This window comes from Nyctibius grandis, chromosome 2 (assembly GCF_013368605.1).
Source record: "Nyctibius grandis isolate bNycGra1 chromosome 2, bNycGra1.pri, whole genome shotgun sequence".
NCBI classification, from domain to species: Eukaryota; Metazoa; Chordata; class Aves; order Nyctibiiformes; family Nyctibiidae; genus Nyctibius; species Nyctibius grandis.
Window position 1 is genome coordinate 59,295,251 of NC_090659.1, and position 25,689 is coordinate 59,320,939.

The 25,689-nt window shown below is 39.0% G+C and overlaps 1 protein-coding gene across 2 annotated transcripts in view; it reads left to right on the top strand.

Annotated features, from left to right (window-relative positions):
- The window catches only part of IRS2 (insulin receptor substrate 2), a 30,666-nt gene extending 8,599 nt beyond the window's left edge, over positions 1-22,067 (top strand). For both annotated transcript variants that reach the window (XR_011050027.1, XM_068422281.1), the window contains one exon: positions 19,641-22,067. Coding sequence is in view for 1 of the 2 variants with exons in the window: in XM_068422281.1 (XP_068278382.1) it covers positions 19,641-19,645 (5 nt within the window). In the remaining variant the exon portion in view is untranslated. The remainder of the gene's footprint in view (positions 1-19,640) is intronic.
- The last annotated feature ends 3,622 nt before the right edge of the window (positions 22,068-25,689 follow it).

A 25,689-nucleotide genomic window follows, 5' to 3' on the forward strand; every position in this document is an offset into this window, starting at 1 on the left:
CTCAAGGCAGAGGAAATGCTTAGGTTGATGATTGCTTCTGATTACTTGATTTCTTTCAAGATAGCTACAGAGACTAACGTTCCCTTGCAAGTAAAATGGATAAAGGAATGTTTGAACAGAAAGAGTATTAGGACATGGTTTATATATATATATATATATATTTATTTTTTTTTTTTATAGGGAGAGAATAACGTGGGTTTCTTTACACCTGATTTACTATTGGTTTTAAATAGCATTAATTACACTGGAATGCTGAAGTGGTTTAAAAGTTGAAACACAGCAAGCATCCACAGAAAAATTAAGCTAGAGTTAGTGTATGTAATCTAACTTTTCTCCCTATTCAGCAGTTAAATGGCGACGTAAGTACATCCAGTTATTTTCTGTTTATTATATCAGATTTTCTCTAAGGCAACATTAATATGTTTCTTTTTAAAGTAATAAACACATAAAGAAATGGCTATGTCTGGGATCTTTTTTTTTCCCAATTTGTTGAGGTATAGTATGTTTTTGTACTGGTCATCCATATGTTTTCTCTTTGTGTCTAGGTGTGTTGTGTATTAGTCATGATGTACTTCAGCAGAGTTTGTGGAAGTTTTAATGTTAGGTTGGCTCAGTGTCTGTAATAGCAATTTAAAGTAAGTATAGAGACTGATTTGATAAATTAGGGCATGTAATTATGAAGGTTTCACAACTCTGTTTTTTGTTGTAGTTTTGTACAGTGTTTGCTTAGAAGTGATCTGTTTATACTTGGAAATCGATAGCATCCTTTGGGTTTTTAGAAGATGGTGTAGTGACCCCAAAGTTCAGATATGTTTTGTTTGTGTGTCTGTTGTCTGGCATGTAGCTATTTTTAAAGTTTTTTGTGCCTATGTATATAGGGGGTCAAGAGTGGCAGCCTTGAAAAGTCAAGTTCAGCTCAGCAGTCTGCTTGCTGCCAGTTGTTGAAAAGGCTATTTTCCTCCTGCAGTCTTTCCGAAGGAAAACTTTTGTGTTGTTTTTACACTTGTGTTTGTTTCAACTGCCTTTAGCTATCCAGCATGTGGGCATCTTGGGTTAGTCAGTCTGCCAGGCTCTCTTGAGAACCAGCAGCAGTAAACAGAGCGAGCAAGGGTGACTGCTCCCACATCTTTTAAATACAAGTTATAAAGTAGCATGAATTTTCCCCTGCATCTCTGTCAGCTGTAGAGGAAACCAGGATTACTGGTTTACATTGTATTTGCAGTTTCCACACGAATTTAGGTAGGGTGAATCCCTTAGTTGCAGGCTTGTAAGAGTTTGTATTTAAACCAAGCTTTTAAGGCTTAGGTATTATAAGCCTGATCCAAAACACAGAGAAATCAATGTAAAGATTGCTTGCATCTTTACAGAGGCTCACTAAAAAAAATACACTTTGCAGGGTGTTAAAGTGCTAATGCATATAGTAACATTTGAGGCTCACTCAAAGACAGCAATAGTGTGTAATCTCCTCTGTGTTGCCAGTTATATAGTAATGAATAACTTTCCTGAAGAATAGATGTGAGCACGGCGACTAGTCTGTTAAGTGTGTGCACACTGGCATGGAGTTGTGCTATTGCTTGGTAGCTGAGGTGAAAAATGGACCACTAAACTAGCACTGTTTAGAAAAGATGTTCAATCTGATGATGAGAAATCCCTTTGGAAATCGATTTAAAAGACCAAAGACAATACTCGGAGTTCTGTTACTATCCAGGTTTTTCTACTTTCAAAAAATTTTTTCAAAACAATTGTTCTCTATTTTTTATCAGTGACGGTGGCCCAAAATTGTGTATAGGTGTCTCAAAAATAGTAATTAAAAAAAAATCCAGTTCTTGTGCACAGTAAGGGGCAATGCACTTTGTAAAGAGGTACATTACAAGTTAACAGTGGGGAAGTACTTTTCAAAAGAAACATCTTTGATACTAGGGTTTGGTTTTTTTTTTTTTTTTTGCTTTCAGATCTAGATTTGCCTGTCTTGGTTAAATAAAAGTTATTTTAGGGTATGTTTTTTGTCTTAATCAATCACAGAAATAGTTAAGAGAACAAAACCAACCCAAGCCCCAGACCTAAGGCCCCACCTCTGATGGTAACATCTACATTGCAGAAGAGCAGTGCAATAGCTTGATTCCATAGATTAGGAATGATTCAGTGTTTTGCTTACATTATTTGTCAATCTCTTCAGCATCCTAGAGGAGAACACTTCCTTCCTGGCAGATGGCAGCCCCAGGGCCATGCACCTGCCATTACAAGCACTACGCAGTAGTAATCTACCCCAGCATGGCTGTTGACAAGAGGCTAATGATTGGAGACTGTCTGCCTGACAGCCTAAACAAAATAGGAACATATTTGTCCTTCAGCGAGAGTCTGAGAGATCTTAGGAAGGACAGGCAGAACAGTATACTGAAGAATTATAATGAAATTTAATTTAGACCTCTTTGGAAGCGTTTGCAGTGTGAGCCGCTTTTAAGATAACTATGCTGCAGAAAGCGAACGACGAAGGGATTTTCTGTTTCTCTGGCGAAGTGGTAGCCAGCTTTATATTTAATGGCTCTGTGTCGATGGGAGGAAGGCTTGTGTGATTTAGCTGGCTGTGCCACAGCCCTCGGCCGCAGACTCTGCCCTCGCGGGGAGCAGGGGGTCGGATGGACTTGTGCAGGGCTGTGTCCTGTGCTGTTAAATGGGGCCAAATTGGTGTTAACAAGTCAGAATGTCTCTTTAATTGTTTGAGTGATGTGTTTGGTGCTTGCATAATGCATTCCCATTCAATAATTTGATTTGTAGTATTATATGTTTTTATTATGTCATTAGGCCACGATCTCTTATTTTCTCTTTTGTTCATTTGTCGTGTGTGTTTACGTATGTTTGCTTTTCTGGTTTGAAATGAGTGTGGGTGATATTTCTAGGGGATGCTACCCAAGGCTGAGGGTATCTTTGAAGTAGGCCAGGATGTTCTTTGCTAAATTTAAAAACTACCCAAATATTACCCAGAGTTTGTAGAGTATTAAGCAGGATTACATTACGCACGCATTAGACATTGTTGAGCAGCTTGGTTTTGTTTGAAGGGGTCAGAAATGGAGGCACTGGGGCTTTAGTGTGATGCCAAAATAGCAAACTTGCTGATACCGGAAACAGCAGAAGTTTCTTAGAAGCAGTAGAGCACAGTGGTGAGTTTTCCAAGCTTTTCCAAATGATGCTTTAATAAAATTTGTTTGATACGTGCCGTGATGATGAGTGCAAGGTATGAAACTCATTGTTTCATTTGGTCTCAAATTCCAAATCTGTTTCACAGACAGTTTAAAGCAGATGTGGAACAACACCGTAAGTGAGACTTGAGGCAGAGGACTTTGCTTCTCTTAAGTCAAAGACAAATCAATAAATTATTCCAGTAATCAATAAATAATTCCAGTAATCAATAAATTATTCCAGTGGGTAAATCATGTCAATGAAATAAGATCTAAGCAGTTTTAGATTTGCCTCTTGTGTTGTGTCCTCCCAGGCAGTATATTATTTAAAAACAGTGTTTAAGACAGTCGTAATGTCCAGTTTAACCCCTCATTAAGTTGGGTAGCGTTGTCAAACTGAAGAATGAAAATTTGGAAGATTTTTTTTTTTCTTTGAATCTAGGCTTTTGCTCACCAGAAGTCACAAGATTGATTGAATAAGACAAAGACATCTGACAGTCTTTTGGGAGAGGGTTAGGTTCAACTCTTACGTCGGAGACAATAGTGTTGAACAGTTGCTCAAGAACAAGAAAACAATAATGGTGCTGGCTTAGTCTGCCTTGACTGATGGAGATACCTGAGGCTATAGAAAGTTAATTTGCAATAACTGGTAATGCTACGTGTTAGCATTATTTAAAAGAAATAAGAATAGAATTGACAAATGGATGCAAACCTCATCAGTTTTCTAGTTAATGCAAAACCCCTTTACCAAGTTGACTGCTTCAACTACCGTGGTCTCTCCAGTGCCTGAATTATTGAGAAGTTACAGTGTGAATTTCTTCTGAAGTCTTTTTACCAGTTTCTCTGATACTGATTTTTTTTTTCAATAACTACAGGGAGTGTTTTTAGTTTATTTTAGAAGGCAGACTAAGTGTCAGGTGACATTTCTACCCAAAATTTTCACTGATACCCAAAAAAGACTTCTTGCAAGGGCATTATGAGACTTGGATTAGGAAGGTGGAGGTAAAATTCTTCTGTAAGGCAGTTGCACTTGATTGTGTTTTAATATCATTTGTTTTTACAACGTAAACATTTGGAAGAGTTTATAGGAAGGTGGACTTGCATCTTTTACAACAGCTTTCAGTCCTGAGCAGTTATTTCTGACAAAATTAATGGAATATAACTATAATGATACAGTCTGTTTAACATAACAAGAAGAAAAGTTATGCTTCTGTTGTAACAATCTTGTACAGAAACTATTGATTTGTGATGGTGATTAATATTAAAATTGTGAACTATGAAAAGTCACCTTATAATAAAATTATTTACAGCTAATTAGTTTTGATCTAGCATAAAACTTTGAACATTTATGTTTGGATTTGGAATCAAATTTGTAGAACTTAATGCAAGGGTATGTAATTCCCTCAATGGTGAAGTTACAAAATCAGTGCTCATGACTTTAACACTAGTTATAGAGAAATGACTACGTGGAGGAGCATTAGGAATAAACATATATATATGATCCTGAGGCACAGAATACTTGAGAGAATTGGCCATAAACTTAAAGTGGTTAGTACTTAAGACTTTATAATCCCAATAGTCTAGCAGTTACTCTCACAAATACCCACGAGAGATTCAAACACACACCAATGAGTGCTGGGATAATACTGCTTTCTTTTGGATATCTACAGGAAGGTAACTTATTACACTGTTCTGTTTTAATCTTTAAACGTCAAGAGAAAATCCTGTCAAGATAAGCTTTTAACTGCAACCCTAACTGGTGTATTTTTAAATGAATAGTGGATTGCATGGGTTCTAAATAAATAAATTGGTAGTACTCAAGTTGTTGAATGTCAGCCAATAGGATGACTTCCAGATACAAATGCACCAATGTATTTCAGCACTGTAAGTGATTTCTAGTCCAGATCCTCATAATTTTTTTGTGTTACTATGAATTTTCAAGTGACAGTAAACTAAAAGCTTTGTAAGATATGGTAACATGAGATAGTCCATCTGTTATTTAAAAAAAAAAAAAAAAGTCAGAACTTGATAGTAGTGAAATAGCTGGACTTTTTTTGTTATTGATTTTTAGTGGAACTACAATTGAGCCCTCAGGAAATAAATTGATGGAATTTTATTTTAATAAATATATACTTGACTATGCTAGGAAGCGGAAACAATAGACGTAGATCTTGCAGCTTGAGTGAGCAGGGTTGAACTGGTGTGCTTGAACGCAGAGGGAGCTGGTCTGTGCTGTGAATGAGCTGTGTAAGAGGCTTAGGTATCATGCTGCTGTTAGATGGAGTCGTTGCGAGAGGTCATTTGGAGAGTCTTCTGTGAGTCTGAAATTATTCCCTAGAAGTCTTGAGTCTGCTTCACTGGTCACGAACATGGCAAGCTTTAACTTGCCATACTGGCCGTATGGATGCTATGTTGTCATATTAAGATAAAATACTGCAACATTTTCTATTCCTCTCGATCCTTAGTAGATGTTTTCCATCTTCTTTGTACTCCCTGATTGGCTGTTGTCACTTTTACAAGGTGGTAACATTTCAACCGTACTATTTTAAAAAACATATTGAGAGTTGTTTACATGATATTTTTGATCAGGTAGACTCAGGCTTGTATTCTACTTATTTTTACTTTGCCAAAGGATATAATTGTATTCATTTTTACTAATAACTTTCATATTCTTACAGTGCAGCTTGCTTTTTTTCCTTAATTAAGCATAGGAGAAGCAGAATGCTGAAGTTTAAAAAAAAAAAACTGTTGGGACTTTAGAACATGTTTCTGGGAAATAGTGAGCTCTTTTGAGGATTGATGCGTAGGAGACTTTAGACTCTCGACCCTGAGTGGAATGAAGCGTATACATCTTGTCTTTAGTCAGGTATCTTAACTCTGAAGATGTTCTTAGTATTTCCTGTTAGTTTGCTTTCGATCCCAGCCCCTTTATCAGGCACTGATTTTTCGCTTGTCTTCTTGAGGCATTTTCCCATACGTTTTGTAAAGGGCTACCTGAGCAGCCGACTCTTGTATTAAGTTCTGCTGAAGATGGCAAAACAGTAGACAAATAAGTCTCTTATTGAAACTGTATGTTAAATTTCTTCTTTGCAATCTTTAAATTTTTTTTATCATGTAAGCCTATTATTTTGTTGGACCGTGAAGTGGCTTTATCTTACTCATTAGTGTAGCTGTGTTTTTGTGCATATGTGTGTGTACCTGAGTAAGATCTTAATTTTGCTTCTGTCGTCAAAGAAACATTTCATATTTTGGTATGTCTCAAAATATATTAACTCATTATTTATATCAGATACAAAGAAAGCAAATTCTTACCTGGAAGAAGGGAACAAAGTGTATTTGATACATAAAAGCCTGTTGTCTCATCAGTTAAAAAATGCACCGTGCTAAAAAGAATTATATTAGGTAGTGGTCAGTTAATCCAGGAGCAGGAAACACTTGTCCAAATTCCATGATTTAGTTCAGGAAAACTGCTGGAAATACGTGGTACCCATATTAGTACGGAATATAGCCTGGTGTGGCTATGGCTGTAACTGCTGGAATGAACAGCATTACTCTGAAATTCTGTTTCTTCATTGGATCAGATGCTACCGGACTCTTTTTGTTCCTAGCATGTGTGTTTGCCTTGGTGTATATGGTCGCACCTTTCTTAAACTTCTCCTCTGCTTCTGTAATGTGGTAACTTTTAATTTGACAGAGATTTCCAAGATTTTTCATAGCAATGATGAGATATTAATAGGGAGGCTTGGAACCATTTATCTTCTTTCTCATGGATTATTTTAGGTCCCTTTTTGGGCCATTTGTGACCACATAATATCTTTCTGAAATAGTAGTAATTACTTCAATTTTTTCAGTGTACTTTAATTAAAAATAGCTACTAGAAATAAGACCTCTGATACAGTATAAAGTAGTCTGTGGACTGTAATTTGGAAAGCTGTGATGCTGTGAAACCACTCATTTACAGCCTGTTCACGTTGGGTTTATTTTATATGTGTTTTATGGAAATGGTTAAATGATTTTTCCCAAGTCTTGTTCCTTCTGTCTAGGAAAGTGTATTTGTGATCTTTTGTCTCAAACATAGATTGAATCTGGCTTTTTTTGTTTTTTACTTAAGAGACTTTTCTGATGACAGTTGGAGAGGCTGAGCCGTCTAAGTAGAAGACACTCTCAAAATTGTTGTGCCTTTTATTGGTGCCTCAGGTTGGTTGGTTGGTTGTTTTTTCATCCTCGTAAACAGGCATCTTGTGATTGCTGCAGAAAAGTTTTGGTAGGATTGTTTAGCATAGACAGGGTGGGATTCTTTGCAAGCCGAGGGGGGATATTCCAGACGGTGCCATTTAGCTGTGTTTTCCTAACAGATTTTGTGGAATTCGTCTGTGCTGGCTCCTATTTTGGTCTGATGGAAGCAAGACTATAATTAATAGGCAGAAATAACTTTGTCTGACACCACAGGATGACCATAGGACTTCAAAATCTTAGAGGACCTTAATGTAGGTGTACTGAGTGAAGCTGCTTAATGCCTGCTGTGTTGCATACTTCGGCTCAAGTGTCTCCAGTATGTCCTAAGGGCCCATGGTCCTGTTTTAGATTTCCACATGTATGGTGGCTTTTTCATCTAGACAGTGTTCTTGCACTTTACATAGAACTGAGAGGTTTAGCCCAGTTTGTAGACACCTCATTTGCACCTTACCAAAATAGTCCTCTTAAAATAAGAATACAGGTGCCTTTTAAGTATTGAAGAGGCTGGTCAAAACCAGACTTGGAGATAGGCACAAACCTGTCTTCCCTGACTATAGAGGGAGCCTATACACTTGGCATAAATGGAATATCTAACTTCCAGAGGTCTGTGGCTTGTGAGATCAAACTTGCTGTGTGTAGTCTGTTTTAAGCAGAAGGACTTGAAATGAGACTGATATTCGTATGTGGATCAGCTGGCGTAGCTAAGTATTCCTGCCTGACCTGGCCTGTACTCTCTAGTTAGTTGATGATGTATTGTACTTGTTCAGTAAATGTGAAATTAAAAGGGATTTGTGTTTTCTCTGGCTATGCAGCTGCTGCACTGTTGGCTGAAGGCTTTTCAATATATTTCCTGGTCGATCACAATACATGAAATATGCAACGACATCAGGGCCTTAGCACTTGGAAGCGAACTTGGGCTTTAAAGGCACAGACGCCTCAGGGAAATACTGGTATTTTGCGAAGTATTTCTTCATGCACATTGTCTGCCATCTTTTGTGTTCTTCACAGAGTGTACTTCTAGAACAGCATCTTAGCTTTATAAAGCCTCACCTACTGCACGGCGTGCTACAGGAACTTACAGTTCCTTAATGTGACATCCTGAAGTGTTCATCACACCTATTTGAGATGTCCTAAGCAGCTGTAAAGAGCTGAGATGCTGGCAATGGGAGAAAATAGATGCAGGTCTTTGTGTACTGGAAAGCCTTCCCGAAGTCTAGGAGAATTCTGTGCTGAGCGTTATGGGACTAGAGTGTCTTCTTAAGTGTCCCATCTTAGGTGACAAAGATGTTTTTTTTAATCTGTTTTATAGAAACAGTCCCAGCAGCATAATACAATTTCAAAAAGATGACCATCTCAGTTATATAGTTGTGTGGTCAGATATGTTGCTATAAGTAAAACGTTTTTTTCAAAAATGCTAAATGAGGTACCGACAAACATTTTTAAGGAAATTCAGCATCATTGGTTGCTTATAAACATATTTACCCAGCAACAAATGAGGGGAGCCATAAAGCAAAACAAAACAGACACCTGTGTGAGAGCACTTGTGAGGCGAGGGGAAAAAACAGAACTGGTGAAACAGTGGAGTACAGCTCTGTTTGTGTAAATATTTACTGAGAGCTCTTGTAATCACAGAATAAAGTGCATCTTGTTCTGGAGTTGGCAATATTGCACATAAATGATGTGCTTCACTTTATTTCTGCAGTAAGCTATTGGATGGGGAGGATTTGAGGCACATCCAGAGGAGCTGGGAACGATCTCATTCATTCAGTACAGTCTGCTTTTTGCTTGAGAAAGAAAGTAAAATGAGTAAGACAGAGGAGGTAATTATTCTATATGCTTTCTGCTATCACAAGTTATTTTATGACCAACTTCCAGGTTTTAAACTGGTGTTCTCAGAAGATAAATTTTTACGACTAAAATTACTTTTCTCAACAGTTAACTAAGCTTTTTGCCTCTGCTTTCAAACGGAGTATCAGTTAGCCTCCAGGAGTGATACGTGGATGATATTTGTAATGCCCACGTGACAAAACTATATCCTCTCCTTTCATGTCTGAACATAATACCAGCTTCTGTATGCTACACAATCCATATCAGCTTCAGAAAGAAATGCTAATTCATTTTGAAATTAAATTCTGAGCAGGAAGTTACAGGTGCCCCTGTTTGTTTTAAAAATGCAACATAAAAATTTTTTTTTCTTTTAATTTTTCTAGCATTTCTCAGAAATGCATGTGATACAAGGGAGAATACAATCCAGTTTGTAAATAAGAAATCTACAAATAAGGTTCTTCGAGACATGGTTTTGCTTTGATTACTAGGGCATTCATCTGTTTATTGAAAGAATAGTAGGAAACGTCTGCTGGGGGATTGTGTTAGAGAAAGAGTGGCTATTTTCAAGGAGACTTAGTGGGTTGCTGTAGAGTCATAAGTAGTAAGGCTCAAACGGAGGAAGGTGTTGAACAGGGACAGGGCATCTCGCTAAATGTGTGAATCTGGCTTTCAGGCAGTAACTGCTGTGCCAAGCGTAGCTGTGGGTTGCAAGCCTACAGTCCCAAGGAAGTTAATGAGAGCTCGGCTCATGGTCATTAATGAGCTGGCTAGGAGTACTTTTCTAAACATTATCTGCAGAGATGATCGTAGCCCCATTGTGTACCCGAGGAAAGGGTAAGATGTTTTGATCATTCTCTGTGAAGGTATTATAAAGTATTTGCTTAAACTCGACTATTTTGGTTCTGGGCAGGATCTGTCTCCCAAATCCCATGTCTGAACTGTGGGACCAGGACGTTTTCCAGGCTCTGGGTTCATGGCATGGGCACTCTAGTCACCTTTTCACTGCATGGAAGGTGACAGACAAAGGCCCAGGTTAGCATCATCACCCAAATCCCATCCTGTCCCCTGATACTCATCTAGGGGGGAAACCCAGCCTCAGGCAGGGAGGGAGTCTGTGAGCACTGCAGCGGGTTCTCTGGTGGCTTCCCATAATAATCTTGCTTACAGCTCAGGATTTTAGGGCTATCGGCAGAGCCCGCTTGCCTCGTTTCAGGTGTAGCTGTAGTCATTTCTGAGTATCTTAAATTGTGACTGTTTTCTCTCTACCTAAATCTATTTCTAAGACTGAATTTATGTGTTTTCATTTTGTGTTACATAGATTACATTTAACAGATGCTACAGGGGTGAGGAGTATAGCTGAATACAGCAAGACACATAGGTGATTATAAAATAGCGACTGTAATACTCTAATAGATCTATAAATGTTTTTGACCAGCAATAAACTAAACTTGTAACTCAGTCAGAAATAATGCTCCTGCAGAAATATTTTTAAGGCTTAAAAAAGAATTATTCACAGAAGATAGGTAGTTTTCGTCTTTGTGTTGTGTAGTGTGTCTGTGGCGGCATATTGAACCTGGCGATCACTGGTGTTTGGGTGTCACAAGAGGTGTGTTGCAAATGAAGGAACGTGCTCAGGGGCGATGCAATGAGCAATAGCTTATTCTGCTTCGAGGAAAACCCGCTGGTTATGGCTTGAGCGGCAGCTGGGAGCTACGTCCCTAACGCATGAGGAACTGGTAACACTGTGCTTTGGGTTTAGGTCCCCCTCATCATGAAAGGTTTGTAAGTGGTCTGGTAGTATGAGGAAGTTCACCTTTTCACAAGGTCTTGTAACAGCTTTTTCTCACAAATTTAGTCTTCCAAATTCTTTTTGCATTGCTGTTTCCAAGCACTTTTCTGGAGTGTGGTGGGTTTTTTCAGTTCTTTTATGTGTTGCTAACAGGAGCAATACATTTGATATGTCATCATCACAATTCTATTCAATTAATTTACTGTGATTATTAGAAAAATATATTGTGCCTATGTGCATGTACAGTGCCTGGCACTATAGGCTCCATAAAGAGAAGTTTCTAACAGCGATATAAAAGCCTCAAAGTTTACAAAATAAAAAAGCCTTTAAAATAAGGAGACTCTGGCTTTATTCATAGAAATATTTTACTTTTTTGATCCAAATGTTTGTAGATAGAAGCTTGAATTATTGTTTAAGTGGAATGAATAAAGGAAAAAAGTTAAGGGCTTAACCTGATTTGTGCTACTGTATTAACAACTCTGAACTACAAGACATAGTTTTAAAAGAACAGGAGTAATATTATACGCAACAAGATTAATAGCTCGAGTGAAATATGTAGCTGTTTAATGACTCTGTAATGATACTTGAGAAGATACAAAATTGAGAAAGTAAACTGTTCTTACTTTTTTTTTCTAAGCAATTATTTCCCCCAAACACATCAGTTAATTCTTCTTTCAGTGTGAAAAAAGGATCCAAACCTGATCTCATAGAAGAAAGCTCTTTAAACTTGGACAGAACAAACCTCAAAAACAAAAAACCATAGGGAAAAAAAATGTTATTTGTGTAAACCTACTGGGAGAGGTTTGGTAAAAATGAGAATAAATCTGTGTCAAATACTGAGAACCTATTAGGAAATTATGTAAAAAGAGAATTCCTCTTTCTTTTTGTCCTAAAAAGCAGACTTTAAGTAAATGGCCAAAAGAAAGTAGTGAGCTTTGTTGGGAAACGCTGGACATCTGTGGATAGTTTTTTCTCTTCTCGTAGGAAATTTCTTTTCCCTCCCTCTGCCGCAGTCCACGTACATAGTGCAACTGATTCTCCTTTCAAAGTGTTAGAAACATTTTGAGGCTGCATACGGCACAGTTTTTCTGCTCCCAAGCATCTTGCAGAAAGCGGTGGCCAGCTGTCAGAGCTTTTCATCCCAGTTTTGCAGGGCTTTATAGAAATGTTTGTGCACCTTTCCGCTGTGCTCTCAGGGTGTAGATAGGAAATGCCCATACAGGGGAATTACAGTTCCTGTTGCTGCGTGTCTCAGTGTCTCAATATATAAAGGAAGGACGACATGTGATGATATATGGGACTGCGGGTCTTAACTGTACATGGGAAGTAAGACTTCAGCTTTATTGGGGGCATTAAGCTAACGTGTGGCAGGTTCAGAACATACAAAAGGAAATAATTCTTCTTGCACCCTGTAAATGTCTTCCTCTAGGGTGGAGGAATGCTCCAGTCTCCACAGAGACTTTGTAAATCTGAAACCTCTTTTGATATTGGGTGCCTAAGCCCTTTTGGCAGTGATGGAGGCAGGGATCAGTCTTTCAAAGAGTGCCTGAAAAAAGTGTTTCTATTCCCCTGGCCACAATATTTACGTGGCTAGAGCACTCACCCAGGACTGAGCAGCATCTGGTACCTTTCTGGCTGAAAAAAAAAATCTCAATCCTCTTTTCCCCCTCCCCATTCCTAGCGCATTTTAGCCATATATTCTTTGGTAGAGTGCTCTCGTTCTTTCTTACTGAAGCTGCTTTCATGGAATAATTAGATATCCACTGTAGTGGAAAGGGAGAGTGAACATGACTTCCCACAACTTAAATGAGTCCTTATCCCTGTTTCCATGAATATTTAAATTTTTAATATGAATAATTCTTCAATTTAATCACTGGAAAAGATTGCTTTTTCTCCCAAGTGAGAGACAGAAAAAGCATGCTTTTAAGCTCTTTGAGAGCACTCTAACATTGCATGTTCAGGCACTGAGGTAACCCAGTGGCTTAGAAGAAGATACTGGACTTTGGTATTGGCCATTGATCTCTACAATGGAAGTCAGGTTCTTGCTTGTGGATCTAACCAGAAGGCTGATTATGCTTTCCCCCCACCCCCACACTGTTATGCCTGAAATAGGTCCACCAACATTGATGGCATTTCAGTTGGCAGCTGTGTGAGAATATCAAGCTCTGCTTAGGAGAGCTCTTCTTTCTTGTGAGACCTTGTTGCCCTTGTTAATGACTACTGATGTATATTAGAAGAGGGACAAATATGCCTTTGATATCCCAGCTGAGCAAACTTCCCAGCAATTGTAAAGGTGTGTAAAAGGATATGGTCTCTGCTCCTAAAATGAATACCAAATCATACACCTCACAAACTTTGAGATCTTTCATAACTCGTATTCATATGAGCCCAACATGAGATACGGCAGAAGAATTGTTGCTGAGAAGTGCCTGTTTCTTCTCCTTGACGATAAGGAGCTAGTCATTCTAGCTCCTTATAGGGTGATTAAGTCAGAGATGTAGAGGTACGCGTCGCGGATGCCCGCAGTTAGCTGAGTATTGCCTAGTGTGTGCTGTAGGGGCAGATGTGCTAATTCAGTTGTTTTTGTTGTGTCTTTGAAGATGGGGTTGGTAGGTAGTTCAATGTGTTAATCACCAATCCCTTCCTCCCTACCCTGTCATCACTTGTAAGGTGAACATGTTGTTTTGCAAAAACTCTGTCTCTTAAGAAACTTCCAGCCTCACTTTGTATACAAAGTAGTGTCTTTGCTGGAGTTTGTGTATTGCTGTCAGTCTGTGCCTGGGAAGAGCTGCCCTGTCTCATTGGTGTGGTGGAAGGAGCTGTAAAAATCAAGCCAGCTGACTGATGCAGACCATGTTTGCAGTGTTGGGTTTTGAATCTGCAGTGATAAAGGAATGGTGTGATGGCTTGTAAGGTGGGAGGCAACTTCAGTTGCATGGTAATGGTTATCAACCAAGAACGTGACTTCTTGTTCCACGGTGGTTAAATCCCGTACATGTGAACTGTCGAGTGGCTCTCTGGCTGGCTGCCACAGACTCATCTTTTCAGTGGAAAATTTTCTATATAATTTCCACATCTGCTTATCTCTGTGTGTTTCTGTCCCTCTTACAAACTCCCAATGGAAGGCCAAAAGGACTAAACATTATTTTTTTCCCCGAGCATTTTGTTTGCTCAGAGAAAGCTTGATTTTGTTTAATTTCATGTAATGTTTTTCAACGGTTGTATACCCAACTTGCAAGGGAGAGGATAATTGAACAAATTTCAGATAGTACTATGCTGAGTTTGTCTCATTTATTTTATCCCTAATCATAGGATTAAATCACATCTATACAAACTTGTTTAATAGTACGCAGTGGCCGTAGCTCTGAAATTAAGAGATACAATAGCAACTGTATTAAATGAATCCTGGAAAACTGAGCATGTCTAGTTTCTTAATTTTAAATTTGAAGTGCCTATTTTTATTATAATTTATATGGGAAATGTATTTCTGGACCAGCACTTTAGCTATAAATTCATTATAATGACATTTGTAAATTTAATCCCTTATTTTCCACATAATTACATTTTAATGTTTAGTTATCTATACTACAAAATCTATAAGAACCTTGACAAAATGATATGAAACACAAATTGTATCAAATTCTGAAATCAACTAAGCATAGCCCTCATTGTCATCTGTACTACTGTAGACTCAGCTGCTTGAACTCTAGTGTAAGACTGCAGGTAAAATAAATGTTAGTCATGTAAATATATGGTATCAAATACAGATTACTTTGATTTTTAGTACCTTTGACTAAAATTTGACACTCATTATAAATTGTGGGGATTTGTCCATGCCATCAGATGAACATTTTAGCCTCTTGTGTGTATACTAGGACAAAAAAAAAAAAAAAAAAAGTACTTGCAAGTGATGTTATGCTGTGTTTTGTTTCCCATTTGAAGATAATATCTTTCCCCATAGTTATCTTAATGCAATTCAAGATGTTGTGATTTTTAACTATTTGACACGAGAGTTAAAAGTACTATAAAGCTCATTTTGATATCGGTAACTGTGGCTGCAACATCCCTACTTTACTATTTTAAAGAAATTCAGTGGGTTTTTATCAGTCATGAAGCATCTATGTTGACCTGATGCTCGATCTTCTAAACTCGTGAAACAACAAAGACATATCTAAATAACATTACGTACTGTTTCTTAGTGGACTAACATACCAAAAGAGCATAGTTACTTGGGACAGCATGTCTCCAATTATGATCAACCATGACTTTTTTTAAAAAATAATAACATGGCTTTTTCATTTCATGTTTTAACTTGTTTTTCCCATCAAATGTGGAATCTTTTTACTTCAGATGGACATTATTCATGGGCTTTGTAAACTGTTAGAGCATACTACTTGATGTTTTCCTGCGAAGTGTTGGTAAGGCGAATATTTGAGCTCTGATTGAAACCTATTCCTGTGATGATGGCCCAGCTTGGCTTTATTTGGTATGAGCAGTCCTGCTGAACGGAGCTCAGATTCCCTGGAATTACTCGTGGAGAGCCATAGCTCAGCACATGAGCTGTTCTGTTATCTTTAGCAGGGTTACCTATGTGCTTAAGTATAGTATTCATTAAATTGCTTAATGAGAGTCAGAGCCAGGTCAGGATTTGGCTCCTACTGTGTACCTCCCCGGTAGCATCCCAGGGAGCAGGCAGGCTCCATTCGCATTGGGATGCTGGGCCAAATTTGTAACCTTCCAATGTGTGTGTGTGTGCATCCTACAATCCCTCCCATAAAGAAGCCCTCGGAGACTGCGGTTCAGACTGTCTCCCATCGCTGTCAGTGCCAGGTTGGCACGGGTATGTCACCATCAGGACCCATGCTGTCCTTCCCCACCCTCAGCCCCTGCCTCCCTGCTCCCCTTGCTTGCTGCCACTGCCTGCTCTGGGCGTAGGGAAGGTGCTGCTGAGGTGCAGGGCTACCACCTGTGCAGGTGCTGGTAAGCCTGTCTCTGGCAGGGTGCCTGGCCAGGTACCATGCACAGTGCTGGAGGGTGGGGAAGGCAGTGCAGCTTGCTGGTGGGGGGACACTTGGCTTTTCTGGCTGGCCAGCTGCCTCTCCCAGGGCCACACATCTCCTTCTGGGTGATGGGGGGGCCAAAGACATCTCCCTGCAGGTGGGATTCGGCTCCTTGAGCTGAGTAGTCTAATGGCCTGGCCTGATGCCCGCAGACGTAGGTGGTGTTAACCTCCAGATTCGGTTGTATCAATAGGATTGCTCTTCCAGGAAAAGTTAGTTAGCGGGATCAGAGCTTTAATCGATTTGGTAGGCAGTGTGGGGAGGGGAAACAAAGGGACAAAGCCACTGAGTGATTTGCCTGGAGTCAGGGCAGAAGCCCGTGGCGGAGCTGGGGGTTCTGCGTCCGATGCCTGATCCACTCTGGCAGTCGCGCTGCCAGTGGAATAAATTTACTGGTTATGAATAACTAGCAACGTGTTTTGCCATGAGTCACATGCATAGCTGTTTCTGTCTGCGTGCTTGTTAGCAAATGAGAATTATTTTTAGGAATTAAGAAAATTTTTATTCATTGCTTACTGACTTTGAAAATTAAAAAGCAGACTAGATCTTCTCTAATTGACTAACCATTGTATTCTCTTCACAGTGTGTTTAACAAGTCTTTGAGTATTTGATGGTTTCCTAGCAATTTGTGTGTGTGTTTATTATCTGATTTATTCCCCAAGAAGGACTGATGGCATCAGATGCTCTTAAGTAGTTTTGGAAACTCAGCAGTGATTATGGATGCTTTTCTTAATAAAGCCCAAAACCAAGAGGAAACTTCAGTATTGACACAGTGCTGGACTTTGTGTATTGATTTGTGCGTGCCCATGGGGAATGAGGTTATCAAATAATATATTCGTGTCCTGTAGGAATTTTGTTTAGTTCCTGGATAAAGACAATGTATGCTGGTATGACTTACTGTGTAAGTGGCATGTTGACCTGACACTTGAAATAAGTAAAAGGTGCTAATAACTGAAGTAAAAATTAACAGTGATATTGATGTATTTTTTTTTACTTTAGCATGGAACCTTGCAACTTATTTCTTGCAAGCAGGCCTCCTGTGAAGCTGACATTGCTATTATGTGGATCAAGTGAGAACAGTAGATATTTTTCCTTTCTTAATTCAAAGCTTACTGAAGTCAGAGGAAATTGTTTCATTATTGAAGACTAGGTTTGTGTTAGTTTTTGAGTTACAGATCAGCATTATAGACTCATTGGTTCATGTGTTTATTGCACCATAGGCTCTTAGGTTTGTGCCCACTGTCCCATCGTCCACCTACAAAACCCCATGAACCAAGTTTGGAAGTGCTTTGAAGCACTGGCCACTTCACCTGCTCTGGTTTAATCCTGGCTGGAAAGTACCTGTTGTGCTGTAAGAACAACGGCAGGTTTACTTGGTTGCTAATAATCCTTCCTGATGACCGCCCTAGGATGCCATACTTCTGGAAACATACTTGTTTGTGTTCTTTGCCTGTATGAAAATATCTCCCTCTGATTTCCCTATCTGAACACGATTATTTTTTTAACTTTATTTGGCTTTCACTATCATGGGGCCACTTTTGGGAACCTAAATTTAGTTGTCAGGTTGGTTTCCATTTGGAGGAGGAAAGCAATAATGCAGAGTCAGCATGTATCTTCAAACACTCACTTGTTTGCCTACATCATGCATTTATCCTGCTTCCCTGAACAAAAGTTGGAACGAAGTGGTTTGTTAGGCAGCTCTTCCTCAAACGAGGGATCTCTGCTCACTTCTGAGAGCTGTCCATCCTGCCACACGTTCTCCCACGCAGCCTTACTGGATGGTGATGGCAGTTTAGGGGCTGCCTTGATTGCATCATAAGCCACTTCAAGTTCTTCATTTGAAACACCCTCCCAGTCCAAACAACGAAAGCTTGTTTTCTGAAGGCTGAAAGGGTATATTTGACTTAGTTTCTGATCAGAAAAGTGGCAGCAAATAAATGGCAATGGGTGGGGGCAACGAGATGCTCTCCTTCTGGTCTTGGCAAGCTATTAATTCATCTCAAGCTGTGTCATGAAATAAAATCCTAAGTAATATCCTAAGTACCTGATCATATAGCGGCTCTAATTGACTCCAGCAGGACTAATTCCTTAAGTAAACTGTAGCTCTGAGAGATTCAATAGCAATTTAGCAATTCTCACATATATGCCAAGATATGTCAACCTTTGTTTTTGTGTAGACTTGAAGGAAAAGCCTTTGTATTGGCTTATCAGAGGCTTATATGGATTGAAACTTGCACAGATAAGCACTATGCTTGCTCTGACATCCAGGTTTCATATATAATTTATTCTGGTTTTATGGTCCCAAAGGAATTAAAAATATCCAGGAATACTGACTTCTTGTATTGATACAGTCAAAAATAATGGATTATGTCCTTTATAGACTTTTCTAAGTAACAATGTTACTTCCCAAAGTGTTCCAAAGAAACTCGTGTAAAACATCTTCAAACTAAAATTTTTATCTAACTTGTAAACTTGGCGACAACAACATACAACAAAAAAAAATTGCTATAAACTATTAAATGAACTAGACACTATTAATAGCACTTAGCATGAATGTAATGTTGCAGCCTAATGTTGTATTGGGATTTACAACTTAGTTGGCACCTTTCGAAATGAGGTGTCAATGTTTTGTCCCGTAAAATTTATTGTCTCGATGTTTTAATCACTACTGTTTGTGCATTGCTACTTTCTAAATGGTATAGCAAACAGGAAAAATCTACGAAATAAGCAACATACTAAGGAAATTTTGATTTTTTTAATGACCATGTTAACAAATTATCTTAATGCTGTGAGTTAATATAATAATGTCCGTTTATGGTGGTGGCACATACTGTCCATTAATTCTTTGCAGTGAAAAAACATGAAAGGAGTCAGCTGCATTCTTTAAAATAGGATGGGTCACTTTGTAATCAGTTTCTATTTTACTGCATAATTCACCCTGACTGTTTAAAGCAGCTTTGTAGCCAGTAATCTGGAGAAGATTCCTTCCATTTCCAGACCTACCCACTTTTTTTACTTCTGGACTAATCAAATACCTAAATTAGAAGAAAGTTCTTTCTGTACTTTGCTTATGTTTTTAGAAGACCCTTTCCCTAAAGACAATATAGTCTCATGAAACTTGTTTTTAATGTCTGGAAATGGACAGCTTTTGATAACACCCATTGACTAAAAAGCAGTTTGTACCTACTTTCGGCAACCCCTTTTTTCTTTCTGCTGATGCAAACAGGGATGGTCATAACTTGAACTGCGGGGTTTTTGTGTCGGGTTTTCTAACCAGTTCTGTCTCCCGTGGTTTGTTGGTCTGAAGAGCCACAGCTGCAAAGTTCTGAAAAAAAAGGAGCTGGTATTGGATTGGGGAGTGCTCCCTTTATTGCCTCTGAAGTACCTTATGATGTATACAAATATAAAGGCAGTTATTGCATAGCTTTTTTTCCCCCATGAAAACCCATTCTGAATAATCTCTCTATGGTATTTTTTATGTTATTTAAATCATAAATATGACTTTTTTTTTCTTTGCAGCTTTTATTGACTTTCTTTCATTTTTCTTTTCAGAGTGAAGGAGTTAGTTTTCTCACCATGACCTCAGACAACAGAGTACAACATTCAAAGAAGCTGCTCGGTGTATACCTTTTTTTTGTTTTGTTTTGTTTTTTTGTTGGTAGGGTTTTTTTTGTAACTGAAGCTGCTTAAGGTTTACTTTTTGTTGTTGTTGTTATTGTTGGTCCTGACAGTTACTTAACTGTTGTGGACTAAACTGTGCAACAAATCTGGGAGGAAGGGAAAGCAACCTGCCTAACTCATTACCTGTCCACGGCATCTACGGTATCATTTTGCTGCTGTTTTGACAGAAGTTGGAGATGCTCTTTAGATCGTAGGAACTTTTCTGCTGGCCTCTTTAACTAACGGCCAATGCCTTCATTTCCTTTTTTCTGCAAAGACAAACTGTATTTATTCCTCGGCATATTAGGGGATTCTCTAACACCTGCTGAAGCAGTGAGATCTGGTATTTACTGGCATAATTTCAAGCCTACCACAGTACTACCTCAGTTCAAAGTAAAGCCGGATTTGCGGTGTTGGCGTCTGACAGGACCTCCTTTATCTCTGTGCTGAGTCTCTCTCAAGAACAGTCATCAGCCTTACTGAACTTGCAACGCGTACAGCTGCTGCTGCTGGGTTGTGAATCACTAGCTGCAGGGTTTACTTCTCAGACAAAGCCGAACCAGGGCACTGAATAGTCTAAAATGGGATGAAACTCTGTGAATCGGACTTGGACAGAGGATTCAGAGTAGTTAAAAAAAAAAAAAAAGTGTAACTGAAGCAACGTAAGTTAAAAACATCAAACTGTATTGGAGGTTTACCAAACTCTTTACCTTTGACACTCTTGTTTAATCCTCTCTATGTAGGTGTTGATGTAGGTACTTCAGATTGCAGAAGCCTTTTCTCCTATTTACAGGCTCACTTTTGTCAGCTAACCCTGTTCTTAGCTGCATTTCTTGTAACCAAAAATCCACATAGGCATGCTAGGAATGCAGTGATGATAATGGGCATCGGGCAGATTCAAGCGCTAATCGTAACACAGTATTATCTTGCCATCTAGAAAGCCCTGATATTTGCCTTCTACCAGGAAAGAACCATTGCAGCTGCAGGCGTTATTACAGGGAAGAAGAACCACTGCAGTCACTTACCCTGAGTTCTTTTCAAAGCTTCCCATGCATCACGTTTCCAGTAGCCTGAAAATCCGAGTGATGTGGTGGCTCCTGTCACAAATGTCACATACAACTGTTGCACCAGACTAGCAGAATGTCATGCCACCTTGTTTCTCCTTCGATAAATTTGTTGAAGAGTTCGTATACATTTTTAAGGGTACCTCCCCAGCGCCTGCTCTGATAGGCATGTAAGTATTACTAAGTTATTTGAGTTACGTGACACTTTTTTTTTTTCTTCTTTTTTTAAATCATTGTGCTAGGTGGAACCAGTACTTCACTATTAACAATGCATTATCTTTTGGGATTTTTTTTTTCCTGAGGAAGACGAGAGTCGATGTCTTATAAATATAATGAATGGCAATGCGGTCTTCCTGCTTACATGCTGAATTTTTAGAACTGAGGATTGTATTACAAGACAAAGATGAATGTAAACTAATTCCTTCCCTATCCTGTGACACACTTTTTTTTCAGTGTAATTTTTGGGGTCTTAAATCACAGCAATGCATAGGCTAATACAATATTAAATATAAAATCAATTTAAATATCTAATCTATCTGTTTGAGGTTTTTTTAATAATAATACAATAAATGGTTCTAAGACATTCTAAAATTCTGCTTGTTCAAGTCTGGAACTAAAAAAAAAGAAATACCTTTGACATTTTCTGTCTGAACTCCTCCGTAGCACTGAGTGTGGTACCTGCTGAATTCAATGTTTCGAACTTCTATTTTGAAGTAGCCCTCTATACCAATTGAGAAATCATGTCACTAAAACAAATGGCTAAAATGCATACAGCAACTTCAAAACAAAAACTTGACAATATAGTCAATTCTCTTCTATCCTGTATATTTCACAAAGGCATATGCAATACTTACATTCTTAATTTAGTTTACAGAACGGAACCAAAATGTATAAATGTTATGTTTGCTAAAACTTCACAATGTATATTGGGTCTTTGTACATTTTGCCTGACTTACCTTAAATTTAAAATATTTTTTGCTATATAACCTTAACAGTTATTAAGCAGTATTTTCTTTTTGGGTACGTATTGTTTCTGGATATCAAGATGTTAAATATATTTCTTGCTATTGTGATATGACAAGAGACTTAACTTATCTTGCTGTGTCTTCCGATGTACACGCTGTATATAAGGATAAATGTGATGCTGCTGGAGACCAGAATAAATGGAACTAGAGTAGTGTGTTGTATTTAGTCTGTATTGATCATGGATGCTCTCCTTAATAGCCATATGCAATAAAATACATTATTTATGAAAGGAGTAAAGTATTTGCGTGCCTGTTTTCTCTAGAGGTGGGGTGGTTTTTCTCGTTGTTTACATAAAACCAGTTATTCTCTCTTATAAATGGAAACACACTTTCTTAGTGCTCTGCACATACTTACCTGCTTTCCTTTTAACGCATATAACACTCCTGAAAAGTAATGAAATAATTTGAAATCTTGTTTAAGAATAAAAGATCTGTATTTTAAAGGCAAAGTTTGTAATTTCAGTTTTAGAAGTGAATGGAAGATATGAGAGTCCTTCTGGCAGCCTATTTAGTGGGGACAGGCTTGCCCTATACATGCTGTATAGTCACTGACATGGGTACAAGGTGAACAGGAACCTAATGCTCTGTGTAGGTATCTTCATCTGCTGGCTTGCGTGCAGCGGCTCCAGGGCATGGTCATAGACACCATGGGGTCACTGTAGCCTGATCTGCTCCTCGTCAGTAGGAATGTCCCTTATACCTGTGTAATGACCCTTTTTCAATGTTTCTTGCACCCAGGTAAATGACCTGTGTGAGGGTCACTGACTCATGACAGGAATTGTGGTGATGAGGGGCAGGGGACAACAACAGTAGGTTCATAAAACACCTGATGTCCATTTCACAGCGGAGTCTTGCTGAGATCTCCTTTGCTTAAGCTGAGGAGCGTCTGAGTGACACATCTTTGTTGATCATATGCAAGGCCTGCTGGGGCAGGAGGAGACATCTGTGTACCACATTTAAAGTCATTTGGAGTGAACTCCTGTCTTGGGACATGTATGTTATATTCTCCTGGCCGCATCTACCACTAAGTGGGCTGGTACTTTCATGGTTACCTTCTGTGTTGGGGATGGTTGAAGGACCATACTCATACAACTTTGTCTTAAAATGACAAAGCCTGGCTCATTGTGGCAAGCTCAGATTCTTTCTCTGAAAGTGGCTCGAATGGAAAAGAGCAATTCTGTCTGTTGCTGCAGTGGGATCATCCTGTGGCTTCTGGAGCATCCGTATAAGCCACAAGCGTAGACATAAATCACAGATAATGTATATGCTGCCCAAAAGAGAACATTCAGTTCTTTCTCTCATCTGTCCTGACCATCTTAGCTGCAGACTTAGCTAGAGGAGACAAAATGGGACATTGTGGATCTTATGGTGCCTACATCCTTGAAGAGGAAGAGCAATTACTTTATTCTTTGAAATCACCCTGGAAAAACACAACTACCCCAAAGTATCTTCTTTTCTGCTGTCAACAGGGTATGTGAGTGGTACCTTACGATACCATAGAAGAGGAACGTGTTTAGTAAGACATCTGGAAATCCAGTGTCAGATTCTCGGTGGGTTCAATTTCTGATAATCAGAGCATAAAGGAAACCTTTGGATACTCAGCCCACCCACAGCACAGTTTGGGGTGATGTAGGCTGCTTCCAAACAGAGCAACATGTGCACTGACCTGAGAGCGATGCTCTTAAGTCCTTGTCTAGTGACTATCCTTCTCAAGGACCTCAAAACAGTCCGTGGCTTCCAGTCTCCTTGGAAACCTTGGTGTACTTTTTGTGGTGCAGGGTTTAGGGAAGGGTTTATACATGTCCAGGTGTCACCCCTGCATGGAATGAGGTTACCTTGAGTGCTTACCTGTGCCCTGGAGCTTAGAAGCATTCCTAAATTCTCCAGTTCAGAGTGGCCCTGGAGACCGCTATAAAAGGCCTCATCTTTCGATAGCCTTTAAATAATGAACACGGGACAAACAAGTTGCCTTCTTCAACACCTATTCCTACTTTTCAACTTGCTTTCTGTTCTCAAAGAGGAGGGGAAGAAGGAAGGGTTCAGGTCTTCGCTACACTAATTCTGAACTCATTTGTGAGTATTCTGAGGAAATGCAACTTGGAGTCTACTCTTGGGAGAACCATTGCTGAATAGTGCAAAGGGAACAGATTTGGCCAGAGATGCAAGCCTTCGTGCTTTGTGGGTGGCAAATCACCTACCAAGTCTTTTAGTATATTACTACTGCCTCAGTCGTTCACAGAGGGCTTTTCTACCTTGAGGAACTTCAGCCAGCTCTTGCAGAGACATCAAGATGCACTGCAAGACTCACCTGACTTGCCCCTGGCTTTTCCTGGGGGACAAGGGTCTCTGAAAGGGTTGGCAAACAGAGATTATATGTAATGAATGGGGTTTTTGCTTTTTAGGAGTCCTAAATATTTAACTTACAGTTGATGATAGATATTTCTTATTTAAGGGTATGATTTGTGACATTTAGTGGGAATCTGACTTCTGAAAACAGGAATTCTCTGAAGTATCTCAGTGGCCTACCGAAATAATAGGGGCAGAAAATGTCACCATTCACTTTTGAAAATATAGATCCCTGGGTTTTTTAATTTTTTATTTATTATTGTGATGTGTCTAGTCTCTATATCAGACTAAATGTGTTTTACAATGTTCAAGCTAGGGATGGGGAAACTATGGCCTGTGGGATGGATATGACACATAACATTGCTTCATATGAGCCATGGCCTCATAATTTTTTTCATACTATTAGGCAACATAGTGTCACGTGTTGAACGTGTGGCTGCCAAAAGGTTTTGAAAAGTCTGCTTGATCCTCAGTATTTCTTTACAAGGCCTCTTTGCATCTTCTCTTCTCCTCTGCTTAAAGTGAGTAATAAACAGAATCATAAAAATGCATCAGGAAGTGCTAAACTGAAGGTAGAAGGTAAGTCTAGAAGGTGAGGAGCACTACTGCCAAAATACTAGCTCTTACACAAGGAAGAGGATATAAACATCTGGCTATGTTTACCTGATGTAAATGGAGGAGACAGAAGATGAAATGAGACACACCTTGAAACATCCATCAATACGAATACAAGGTCTAGATAAAGGAACAGGATTCCCTTACTTGGAAACATGCTTGCTGCAGATGGACCAGTCAAATTGAACTCCCACATTTGACAGGAATTAAACATTAATACATTATTCTGTCTCAACCTTTGAAATATCTGCTACTGCTCCTAAAAATAGTTTTCCTTCTCATTAAGTAACGATCCTGTCTGAAAATGTGGGTGTACCCAACAGTGCAGTTATTACTCCCCATTCATTCATTAGCCTGAGTAAGCTGTATTGCAGAGCTGAACATCCAGGCCCACCGTTCTACCTCAGACAAACTCTGACATCGAAATTTTGCCCAAGCAAAAGGGTCCAGACTTAGATCTTGTAATATGACTTAGATTTTCACAAAAAAAAGTGAACTGAAGCATACCCTTGATTCAAAATATCAGATCAAATGGTGAAACTTGTGTATAAAGGGATGAATTTGCTACATCTCCACTAGAATATTTTTATGTGAAAAGTCTTACCTTAGAACAGCAGAGTTAATATATGCTCCTAATTCCTTTAAAAAGTTTCCTTTCACCCAGGCATAATGACTTTTTGGACAAATTTGTACACTAAATAACTGTGGAAAGGTCTCCCAGGTATCCCCCGTGAGGTCTCCAAGGCATAGTCTAAATTTGTGGTGCTGCAATACATTATGACCCTATTTGACAGAGCAGTTAGTTACTCCTGGAAAAAAAAATAATGATAATTTCTGTAACATTGGTCCTTTACTGGCAATTGACCTGGTTTAGAAGCAGATGTTGAAGAG